The sequence below is a fragment of the Cariama cristata genome, unplaced genomic scaffold (genome assembly GCF_000690535.1).
Source record: "Cariama cristata isolate BGI_N322 unplaced genomic scaffold, ASM69053v1 scaffold14426, whole genome shotgun sequence".
In the NCBI taxonomy this organism is placed as follows: Eukaryota; Metazoa; Chordata; class Aves; order Cariamiformes; family Cariamidae; genus Cariama; species Cariama cristata.
In genome coordinates, this window is record NW_009620532.1 from 46638 (window position 1) to 58996 (window position 12359).

The 12359-nt window shown below is 39.9% G+C and overlaps 1 protein-coding gene across 1 annotated transcript in view; it reads left to right on the top strand.

The window, feature by feature from the left end:
* LOC104162823 (dipeptidyl aminopeptidase-like protein 6) overlaps positions 1-12359 on the top strand; it is a gene marked incomplete at both ends in the record, with an annotated part of 90430 nt that overhangs the window by 30910 nt on the left and 47161 nt on the right. Inside the window, one exon of the mRNA XM_009701644.1 lies at positions 6433-6553. Within this exon, the coding sequence (XP_009699946.1) occupies positions 6433-6553 (121 nt within the window). The remainder of the gene's footprint in view (positions 1-6432; positions 6554-12359) is intronic.

The following is a 12359-nucleotide window of genomic DNA, read 5'->3' on the forward strand; positions in this document are numbered from 1 at the left end:
TGCTGCTATCAAAACTTTGCCATGTAAACCAAATACAAATGTTCGTGTGTACTCTTGATTGAAGAGACAGTTGGCAGAAGGTAGATGGGAACCTTAAATTGTGCATACATTGATTTCAGGCAGTTGAATCCCCATTTATATACCAGAGTGAGGTGGTCCTGCACCATTCAAGGACTGCCTAACATCACAGAACTCTGGATTTACCTCAAGTGATTAACCTAATTTGCCTACATATATTCTCATAGGGCCTGTGTGGTGAAATGGACGGCTGTTGCTTAAGAAATTTGGGGTGATTGGAGCTTAGGTAGAAGATCCCAAGGACTTGGATGTGGTTAGGACTATGAGCAATAGCATCGAGGCGATAGTCATTGAACATATGCTACAGTCCTTCTTCTGGGGCAGTGCTGACCTGCAGCAGGAGGAGAGGGCTTTCAGAGACTTTGAAGGATGTGCATGAGGAAGCTGGAGTCTGGCTTATCAGTTGGGCTCGGAGGGAGGATGATCTCTTCTCCAAGATTGTTTTCACGGTACATTTTATTTTTTTATTCCCGTATTAATCTACTGATTCCCTCTATTAATCTACTGAATGCATGCTTATGCTGCCATTACCCCCAAAGTGTTTGAGTGGATGAACACATCTGACATTGACTGTTTGTTGGCTGTTTGTACTCAGTGGAAGTGGTAGATACCTAACTTACACGAACTGCATTGATTGACTTTATTTGGACTTGGGAGCACCCAGCACACCATAAAAGCTGCTGGAGAATGATCCCTGAAGTTAAGCAGATTTTCTTTTCCTTTACGTCTTCATTGCTACCTTCATCTCTCCGCTGAGTCTACTTGTCATCTGTCTAAGGCAGACTAGATCATGCCATCTACAAAAGGCCACAGAAGGACCTGCACGAGATGAGGCAGTGTTGAATCCTGGCAATGTACAATGGCAGGTGTACAGAGGAAGATACATAGAAGAACTATTTTTCTTTATTATTCAGCAAAAGGGATTTTACAGTAGCTGTAGGTCACACTTTGCAGAAGGAAGTATGACTTCAAGTAATGTTGAAGCTGACCGTGACTCTGCCAATAAACAGGTCAGTTGGACCTGCAGTTCATGGCAGGATAATGCACATTTTGGTTCTCTTCTCTTCTCTCCCAGTCTTCACAATCTTATAATAGTCTAACTGATGTGAAATAATTACAGTAAGGATGATTTTATGGTTAAGGCATTGAAATAGAGCTCAAGCTACCCAAGTTTGACTTATGGTTGTGCCAGTCTTCCTGTGTGACATTTAAAGTAGGATTTGCCTGCTTAAACATAGGTGCCTAGAGCACCTCAGCTGAATAGTGTTTAGAGTATGTGGCCTCTAGATACTACTCTGTGAGAGCAGAGGTTGCCCATATGTCCTGTATTGTATCTGCCAGATGTTTTAGAGACATAGAGGGCCTTAAAATGTCTCTAGGTGCCTATGTTTGGGCAACTGAGTCTTGTCTTTGGTGTCCCTGTCTCTCATTTGTTCACATGTTGAACGGGGACAATAATGCTTCTCTGTCTATCAAAATGATATGCTGGTAGGGTAGGGTGCACTGTCTTTTCTGTGCATTTGTTCAGCATCTACAACAGTGAAGTCTATGGATAATTACCTTTACACAGATATTTTTTACTGATTCTGCAAAGTTAATACAAGCATTCCTAAGAGATGCACAGAATTTTAGAATGAATCTGTTATTTTATTTATAATGCAGAATACAACCTCAGATACACTGGTTTGCGAGCAAAAGAGCAGACTCCTACATGGGGAGAAACAAAGATAACTTTAAAATTAAAAACCAGAAACCAATGAAGTAATTATGTTGGATGAGGAGAGAGCAGCATGTTGATTTGTAGTTATATTTCCTCACTCACGAAGTCTTCCATTTTGTGACTTTTTTTTTCAGCCTCCAAGGAAGTTTGGACTGATTTGGAATTTAAAACAGTGTCAAGGCAAGACTTTGTGTCTGTCTATACATGAAGACCAGTTCTCGTTGACCAAACTCTCCATGTTAAATGGTCAACCTTTCCAGGTTAACTACTCTCTTGTAGTTAAATGCTGTGGGCTAGCCTTGCAGTGTGGAAGGCTGCCTTCTAATGTGTAGGAAATATTCCCGCTTGTACCATGTGCTAATAATTTAAAGTAACAAGCATCCAGACATTAACTTTATGCTTGGAGATGCTAAATTTGAGTGATGTTGCCCATTCAGTTGACAAGTTATACATGTTAGAAATGATGAGGTAAGGAGAACATAAACTTGGAATGCCACCCTACAGTTGGAAAATAAATAGAAGCAGTAAAAATGCAGATTAATGCGTATGAATTTATTTTCTCTTGATTTTTGAAGAAATAGGAACTTCAGTCACCTCTATGGCTGGACGGAAGGTGGGTTGAACAATCTTAAAAGGAGGTGTAACATTCATCTGCTTAAAATAGTTGGTCACTGTGACTTTTGCAGTGGTCTTAAAGAGATTATTTTCATTAGATTCCTGAAAAGGTCTATAAATTAATCCATTTAAAAGTACCAGTATTTTAATTACTGCAGCGTAATTACTTAATGCCACTCTGGGTCAGTTTGGTAGAGAACATTACTTCAGAAGCCCTTAAGCGGTTGCAAAAACATTTCAAATGAATCCTCCTTAAATCAATCAGTGTTGTTAAGGCTCTTGTATGTTTTAAGTGAATTAAGTTTATTTTATGACTAGTTTAAGCATTTACCTTACTGTATAAATTTATCTTGCTGGATAAATACTTAATCTTTGTCTTAAAGTTCTCCTCCTGTCTCAGGCTTGTGGTCCAACCAGTCTGGTATTTTTTCTCCAATATTCATTGTGTCACACAAGGATGTCAAATGGTTTGAAGTAATCAGTTCTAATACAAGTTGCAGAGATTTCTTCCCAGCCCACATGAGTTAGTGGTGTGTTGATACCTGAGGCTAAAGGGGTTATATCTTTTGCTGAAAGTTTCAGGTGACATCCTGAGCTGCATAAAACCAACAGCAAAATCCCCATTGATTTTTATTACCCTGGGATTAAGTGAACGCATTTAGAAAAAAAAAAAAAACACGCTTTATCTTAGTCCCTCTGGATGTTCCAGTTATCTTTGTTAAGTATTTCATCTTTTAGGCATCTATTATAACATCGAGCAGGAAGAGAACAAACTTCTGTTACATCCAGTGACTAGGAGTTCCATGCGTTAACTCTGATTTCATTAGGAAAAATATTTTTATCCACTTTTAAGCAACTTTCTTCTAGATTTCATTGATTTCCCTGTTGTTCTAGAGAAATGAAAGAGTGAAAACATCCTTTTCCTTTTTTCTGTGTCCTCTCCATTATCTTGTAGAGCTTATGTCTTCCTTGTTTATTCTATGGAGTTAGCAATTTCCGTTTCTTTAATCTATGTATGGATGTTTCCATTCTTCTTACTTCTTTCAGACTGTCTTCTCTTTCCTCTGCCTTGAATGTGTCATGATGAAAACGGACATGGTATTCAACATGGGGATATCTTCCCGACGTAGCACAGGTTTATTTTCCATGCCATTAGTTGTGCTTAGTGTTGGACTTTATGTGCTGTCCATGATAAAAGTCATGTATGTTGCATGAGTGTCAGGGGTAAAGTCTTGCTCAAATATGCACACCAAAAGAGAGGACATCAGAAATTTTAGGTGTGGTCTTTGTCTTCTTTACAGAGAGGCATAGAACTGAGCTTGACTCCTTCTGTTGTCATTTTACATTAGCCTGGAACTGCTAATGTAATGCAAGCATAAAATAATATGAAAATGATGTCCATACATTCTTTTATTATTTTTCTTTACTAAAATTTCTTATCCTCTAATTAGCTGAAAGGATTGTGATCATTTGATAGAAAGCACTCCTTTAATATCATAAAACCAAAACAATAGAAAATATTATATAGGTATTTCATAATATCATCTAATATCTTTCTAACCCAGAATGTGAAGTAATCCAAAGACATTTCTTTTTGATGAATAACGGAAGTTCAAAAGCTTTTTCTTAATTTATAAGACACATTGCACAGAAATCTTCCTTGTGCTGCTTCAGTTATCTTTTATCTTGATTATGGCTGACATTTTTAGGGTACAAGACACTGTAGTTAGGAAGATAATTTTAAATTCTCTATGAGGTGCTGCAGTTTGGCTCTGAATTATATGGGAGACAGTTTGAAGTTAGAGCACTATATTATTTTTCCATTGCAGCTACCGGATACCTCATGCAGCCTGATAAGTGCAATGAGGCTTTGAAAGGCAAAACAGTGAAGACAGAAAACATTGCAGTGCTGTACAAGGCGAAGGGCAGGAACAGATTGTCAATCCACCTTCTTTATTTTTCCTGTAAATTCATTTAAAATTTAATACAGTACAAAATACTGCAAAACATTCATTTGCTGGGAGAATTTGGGCAAGGGAAGGGCTGCATCGCTTAAATAGCTCCACTTGGTCGTGTGCCTGTCAAAGAAGAGCCCCCAACCAAGCACCTCCAGCACATTTAGCTCTTGAACACAGAGATTTGGATTTGTTTGGGCCCAAAGTATCTTATTCTGCTTAGTCTTCCTGATTTTTATGTGCATTTAAGCTTCAACAACCCTCCCATATGCAGACTAGCTAACACATAAAATTCTTTCCTTGGTATGCTTCATCTGGCTCCTCTGCTTACTAAAAATCAAGGTAGGGAAGAGAATGTAGTATCTTCCACAACATATTTTTTACTTTTGAAAAATATTAATTGGATACAGCTTTTCTTAGTTTAAAAGAAATAAAGGCAAGCTATAGTTTCAGTCACACCTTTTACCTTTAGGCAAACTCGCTATAACTGCTGCCAAAATTAAATTAGGATCTATACTTTCTTCTGGAATCTTTCCAGCTCATGTTTAGGTGAAACACATACCATAATAGGATGCAAAAGAGAAGCTGAAAGCAAATGTTTTTCCCAATTCTGTCTTTTTATGAATGTAACATGAGAAATTGCATTCTAGTATTGTGGTAAAGACGCCTAACATTTATTCCAATATCTTGAAGTGTATAAAAACCCATCTGTAAATGTCTACTAAATTACATTAACAGATTGTCTTTTAGTCTAAATGGCTTTCTGATACCCTGTTCTGTATATCTTTGCAGTCTGAATGGAATTTTAAAATATTTTAAAAACAAAAGCGCTAATTTGAGCAGGATGCGGTTCACTTTGGGGTGAGGACGGGACAGGATCTGTGTAATCAGTGACAGCAAAACACAGAACAAAGCGTTTAACCAGATGATAAAGACTGATGCCACGAAGCAATATTTTTTTAAATGGCTGGCTAAAGTTTTGCTTGCTGATCAGCACTTAAACACCTAAATAAACAGCCTGATTCCCAAAAGCATTCTCATAGCAGTAGATTTAATGACTTGCATGAAATGAGCTTTAAAAAAAAAAAAAAAAGAAGCTTATTTAGGAGTCTTATGTTAGACTCCTTTCCTGACAATCTTGAATTGAAATTTTTATGGTTGATAAAAATTTTATATTTCTAAATTCTTCTCCAAGATGGAATTGCTTTCCCACAGACGACACCAGCTGTGTGAGCAGGCGTTTGCAGAGGCAGGCTTAGGTACCCAATGGCGATCCTTGGTGTGGGCCTGCCCTTGCCCTCCCAAGGGGCTGCGAGGTCCCATGACATTTTGATCATGTAATCTTTCAGCAACCTGAATCCACTAAATTTTTGCAACAGGAGGAGAGATGTTTCTAAAGATGGACTGGGGGTTTTGGCAGCTGCATCCCTGCTGGCAGGGAGGTGACACCCCATGGGTGCTTTTGTCCTTTCCACCCTGGTTTCTGTAGGAAGGTGACCTGAGGACAGGGGCAGGGTGAGAGGTCTAACACATCCTTGGGTCCTTGGAGCAAGTGACCCGGCTCCCCAACCGAAACACTAACCTCCTCATGCTTTGTTGGACAACGTGCTGCAGTCACATAGACTGATCCCTTGTTTTAAGAAAGAAGGAGCAGCTGGAAACAAGCAAGAAACCATTTCCAGTAGCCAGTTCATTCACCACATAGCATCAACATCAGCTCTGCAAACTGCTACTGTGTCCTGGACCACTTTTTCAAAATCCTGAGTGATGACATTCTTCATTTCGTACCCTCTAACTGCAGTGTTCAATTTCTGAAATGAAGACACAATTGAGAAAAATAAAGCTTGTATCAAAGAGCCAAGGCTTCAGTTTGTTGTAAATTAGCATCTTTCTATCAGCTGATGGCATTTGAAGCAAGCTGTGGAAGTCCTTTTTTGACAAAAGATGCTATAAAAATGTGATACATGATTTTGTACTGCCAATTATTGCAAAAGCAAAATGCAACATTTTATAATGGAGCCACTGCTTAATACTGTTCTCTCTTTCTTTTTCCCTTCAAATCAGATATTTATCTTTGAGAATAACATCTATTACTGTGCCCATGTGGGGAAACAAGCCATCCGAGTGGTCTCCACAGGAAAGGAAGGTGTTATTTTCAATGGGCTCAGCGACTGGCTGTATGAAGGTAGGACACAACATTTAGGGCAGCGGTTAGTTATGAGTTTAAGTTACACTCTAGATTTACAGAACTGACTGGAATTAGATGTTCAGCATTGCATTTCTGGGGACTGGTGGACCACAGAGCTGAAAATCTGCTATTCTAACACTTGTCTGAAGTGCTGAACTGGAAATAATGTGAAATGATGTAAGAATTCTGTTTTCAGACTGTTTTTCTTTCCCTTAGTCCAAAGGTAATAAATCACCAAGCTTTAATGAACAGAACTGCTTCATTATTTAATGGCACCTGCAATCACTCATAGACGTGCCAGTTTTCACATCACAGAAAAGGACAGAAATGGGGAGGGAAAGGGGTTTTATTTTAAAGGAAGAAGCAAGAAAGCAATTTTACTTGATTAGTTGTTTTCCACAGCACTAGGTGGGCCCTGGAAGCTGCCCAGATCTTGCTACCTAAAAATTGTCTAAAAGTAGATGGGTCCTGACAGTAATTGGTTTCTTTCCTGTGAAAATGGGCCTGGTGTGGTACAGAGTCATTGCTGAAGCATTGCTTTACTTTGGTCCTTTAGGTGTCTGTAAGCAGCTGCTTGCAAAATAATCTTACCTGCTCACTAGTTTAGGAGAGGATCCCAGCCATCCCCAGTTCTTTCAGGGAATGTTTTAGGCTTGTAAGCTGATACTTTACCAAAATTAAAATTAAAATATATATAGCACATATATAAAAAACATACACACAATGTGCATGCCTCTCTCTATTGCTGGCTAATGCTGCCTGCAGTTCCTTTTCACAAGGATCCTGGGTTTGGGACCTGGCAGTGTTTCTTTCCTGTGCCACAGTTTCCCTCTAAAGTCACACTTTCTCCTGCAGGTCCCAGCACAATCCCACGCTTTTCTTACCTCTACAGAAAGAAGTGTCCAGATACATGTATTAACTGTGCCCTGTTGGCTGCTCCTGCTTTCCTTGAGGCTTAATGGAACAGAATAGGTTGTAAAATGCCATTCACCGTTAATTGGTGTAAAAATATGAATCAGTCCTTAAATTACTCTGTATCACAGCTGAAGTGGGGCTGTTGGACTCAAAAATGAGAGATTTAAAATAAATTATTTTGTTTGACACTTCCAGAGAAGGTGGTCACCAAAATCAGTGTACAAACTCATCGAACACATCAGTGGAGAAATCTGATAGTGGTTTAGATTACTTTTGATATTTAAATGTGTGTTTATGTTGTACCACAGAATATTTGCAAGTGAATTTCCTCCTTGTGAAGCACTTTGTAATCAGAGGAGTGGCTGAGAAGTTACAAAATGCTAATTTTCTTTATTTATTGATTTGTTGCTGAAGTTGTAGGCAGACCTGTTTGACACTGTAGCTCAAATGTGCATATTAGCACCCGTATTTTGCTGAAAAACATCATTTAGTACGTAAGGTCTGCTCATAGAGTCTTGAGCACAGCACCACGCTGAGAGGAGTTTGTCAAGCCAGTGAACTCCAAGCACGCCGGCAAGCCCATGATGACACTTGTTTTGCTGACGTATATTTTTATTCAATTACTGGATTGCTCAGGCAAGTTCTTGGCTGACATTGACTTTCAGGTTTGTCCTTTATAATGAACTTTCTTGTTAACTTTATGTTAATGTACTGGGTTAAGAAATTAATCTATGATCAAATACAGTCTAGATATACGAAGCCAGGTTCTGTAACTTCTCGGAGCAGCATGGACAGAGTAGGACCACTGAACCTGCTCTTCACTGAGAGTATGTTTTGCAGAAATCTGGATATGTCATCCCTTTGGAAATGTTACTTTGTGTCCAAGTATGGCTTATATTGAAATAGAAACTTCTCTTACTTCACAAGCAAGGTGTAGGAGGACCGAAAGGAAAATCTGAGATATAAACATTCCCAAGTGATGGGGTGCAAATCCAAAATTAAATCCAGAGCTGAACCTTGTGAGCTGAGCCCCTTCTCTTGCGCTACATCCCTTGTGCAGTCCTCATGGAGGTAAACCTGGAACTGGAGCCAGGGCTGAGGATTCATGGCAGCTGCGTGAACAAGCTGTGAGGCCATGAGATCAGATGGATTTGCAGTGTTCAGGTGTCAGCTGTCTGCATGCATGGATGGATGGAATGGGATCAAAGAAGAAATTGGGTATTGCATGGTGGTAAATAGGTAAGGACCACTGGAAGATGGATGACACCTCCCCACCAGAGTCCATGGGAATTCAGGCATCTGTCAGTGAGGCTGAAGTTTTACCCTAGCAGCAGCTGGGATGCTTTGCCAACACACTGTTACCAGTGCCTTTATTTTTCCAAGTTCTCTCCTTTTCTTGGGTGCCTCCCCTTCAGTGGGATAAACTGGAACAACCTTTTAGGTCTAAACTTACCTGACTAGAATTGCTTGAAATCTGGGCAAAGATTGAAATTTACCACCTCAGGGCTATTATTCCTCTTCCACTACTCCCACTGACGTTTGCAGACATATCTTTCCCACCTCCCTAACAGAGCTGGGTGGGATGCTCAGACCCATGTTTGTTTGCACTGTCACCATCTCAGCAAGCTACCAGGATGGATGCTGAGCATATGTAGAAATCTCATTCCATCTGTGCAGCCATCATCAGCAGATAGTCTGCAAAGGAGCTGTGAGAAATGCTGAAACGGGATCATAGAGAGTTCAACGCACTCCTCTTCACTCCCATGCTCTTTTTGTGGCTGAAGTTCACCACCTCCAGCAGCAGCAGCCGAGCCTCCCCGCAGCACCCACGGGGTTACTGTGACAGCTCACGACCTGCCTCTCACTTTCCCTAAAGGCAGCACAAAAAAAAAAAAATAAAATATTCTTGATGTCTTCTATTTGAGGAAGGCAATTTTTAAGGTCTTTTATCATCATCGGCAAGAGCATATCAACTAAAATCCCCCCACCCTTTCCGAGAGCTGTTTGTGCAGTGCACTATGCAGATGACAGTCCCAGCAGTGCCACCGTTTGGGGTAACTCCTGACTCTTGATATGAATGATAGACCCAGAGGGAACACTTTTCTTCATAACGTGATTGCTTTTGTCACGACAGAATAGATGCACTGTACTATTAATCACAGGTTTTTACTAAGTCCAGAAGCAGAGCAGATCTAGAGTAGATTTGACAGGCTTTTTGCCCTGGAAAAATGCAGAAGTTCATTTCAATTCAAGTTAAGCTCTGCTTTTGTAAATCTGCCAAAGGGGAAAAAATTTCTTCGAGGTATTTATGCTGATCTGTAGACTTTTGATAATATAGTGAAAAACATTTCATATCAATCAGAGCTTAATCTACTTAGTGCATTTAGCTGGAAGGTTATAGATTTCTACATAGATTACTGTAACATGAAAGCATAGATTAAACATGATTTTATTACTAAAATAAGCATTGACAGTATTTTCATAGTCTGACTTAACATTTTCAGAGCTGTGCCTGATAGATGCTTATACTAAAATGGAGTGATATCCTATAAAAGAGAGTTTAAAGTTCTCTGCTGAAAGCAGCTAAGCATTTATAAATACTTAGCACCAGCAAAGAGTGTTTTATATTTGTTTGCTGTATGATTGTTGTTAGTTTGAGAATATATTTTAGCAACAATGAGGCTTAAAGATAATTTTAAAACAGGTGGTGGTATAGCACAAAGTACTTTCAAAGTAGTAGGAGAAGCATGTGTATATGTTCTTTAAATATATATGGTACTTTAATAAAAGTAATGTACGTTTTAAAAAGTAAAGTTCAGGTAAAATTAATTTCATTTAAGCACTTTGTTACAGCACTCTTCAACAGAAATTAATTCTATCATGGTGTAATTAAAGTATCTTCATTTGCTACCAGGCATTTGGAGAAACTGTTCAGATGTTGTGAGAAAGGGTGGCAGCGAGGGGCTCTGCCAGAGGTCATCTGTGTGATCCTGCTAAGTGACAAAGAGAAGGTTGTGGTGTCTCTGTGTTTCAGTTTGGACCTCACTGAGTTTGGCATTGTGTGATACTGAATCCTGGGGAATGGGGCAGGAGGACCTCCCTCCATACTGGCACGCTGCTGCCAGACCATTCCCGGCCACAGCAGGGTAATTCAAGGTCCCTTTACGTGGCTCTGCTGAGCAGGACAGGGACCTTTCCTTGGCCGCACTGCTATAAAGTCCTGGTGTGACCTCCTTTGAGCAAGTCTGTGTGTATAGATAAAGGTCCTTGACTTCTGGAGAGCTACTTATCTTCTTAGCATGCTGCTAAGCACATACTTGGAAATCATGGGGAAGCAGGATGCGGCACGATGGTGTGTGGTCCTGCCACTGGTGGAAGGATTTTCATCTATAGGTGGGTTTATCCCATCCACAGAGTGTGAAACTGAAGGTTTTCCTTGTGTTTTGCTGCATGTGTCCTCAGACGTAAGAGTACTCCATTAGAAGCTCTTTTGCAACTTGGTCTGCAGGGCACATTTTTGGTTTTATAGGGACTTTGGTTGCAAAAGGCAGAATTGCAAATGAGTTACTCCCTCATCTCATGTCACTGTCAGAGCCTGTCCTGGAAGTCTTTAAATATCATCTCAAAGCGAGCATCCCGTTCCAGACTTAGTCCTGACACCATGGCTCTGACATCTCATCTGGACATCTCCTCATCCTCACGGCAGCGAGAACCACATCTGGCAGCCAGGCACCAGCCTCAGCTCACATGGCATGCATTTAAAACTCTTACACAATATGAGCTATACGTACTCATCATTTAAAATTAATACCCTGCTCGGTTGAGCTTAATGCACAGCAGTGCTGCTATGCTTTATTTTTGGCTAAGAAGCAAGGGGATGAGTGAAAAGAGACTCTTTTTCAGCAATGACTCGTATGCCCTATTAATCTTCATTCTGCTTGCATTTGCGCTGTCACCAACAGATCCCCTTATGTGACTTCGCAGTGACACCTGGTGGGAGAGGCCAGGATGTCATTGTCATTAAGACAATGAAACTGCAGAATTTTTTGCTGCAAGATCTAGTAAAGGCTCCCAATTTCCCCTCACATACATTTCCCTGAAACTCTCTCTAAGCTTATGGGAACTACACGTCTGAAGCGACCAGCTGATTCATGCTAATAGTGGTTCTGTTCCTTTTCTAGACCTCGTAAAGAGAGGAAAGAGAACACAGTAATAAAGAAAAATCTTTTCCATAATTTAATCAGCATCTCACAAAAATCACAGGGTATATTTAGAACATGTATGGCTGGTCTCAGAAGTGCAGTGCCCAGTAGCAGCTGCCAAATCAAATAGCAGTTATTTTGAACAGTATCTTTTATGCTTATAGTATTTCAGGCAACTGAAGTAGATACATTTCTTAAGTTTAGAAGTGTTAATACTCTGGAAATGGTCCTAATATTGGGGAAATGCTAGATAAGTCTGCTGAAACAATACCTTACCTAATTTGTCCATGTGCTCAATTTTTCATTGTATAATATGGAAACACTGAACTTCTGCTTGGAAACAGGAACTTTGATGATCAAATTATACCTGAATTGGAAAAGGGACATTCATAATTACGCTGAAAGCAAGAAACTCTGAAAATTTCTGTTCAGTGTCACCAGAGAAGGAGATCATATATCCTAATATTTCACAGTGTAGGGCTAACCTTTCCCAGTAATTAGTAGCTCCAAGACCCGGTGGGGGAGGATGAGATGAAGAATTAGACTGAGTCATCACAGAGTTTTTTAAGATACTCTGGATAAATAAGTCTCTTGCCAAAAGAATGCTAAAGCCAGGGCTGCAGTCAGTAAAAGGAGCCAGCCCTAATGGGACTACAAATGATTCCTTTTTGACAAGATACGTGAAT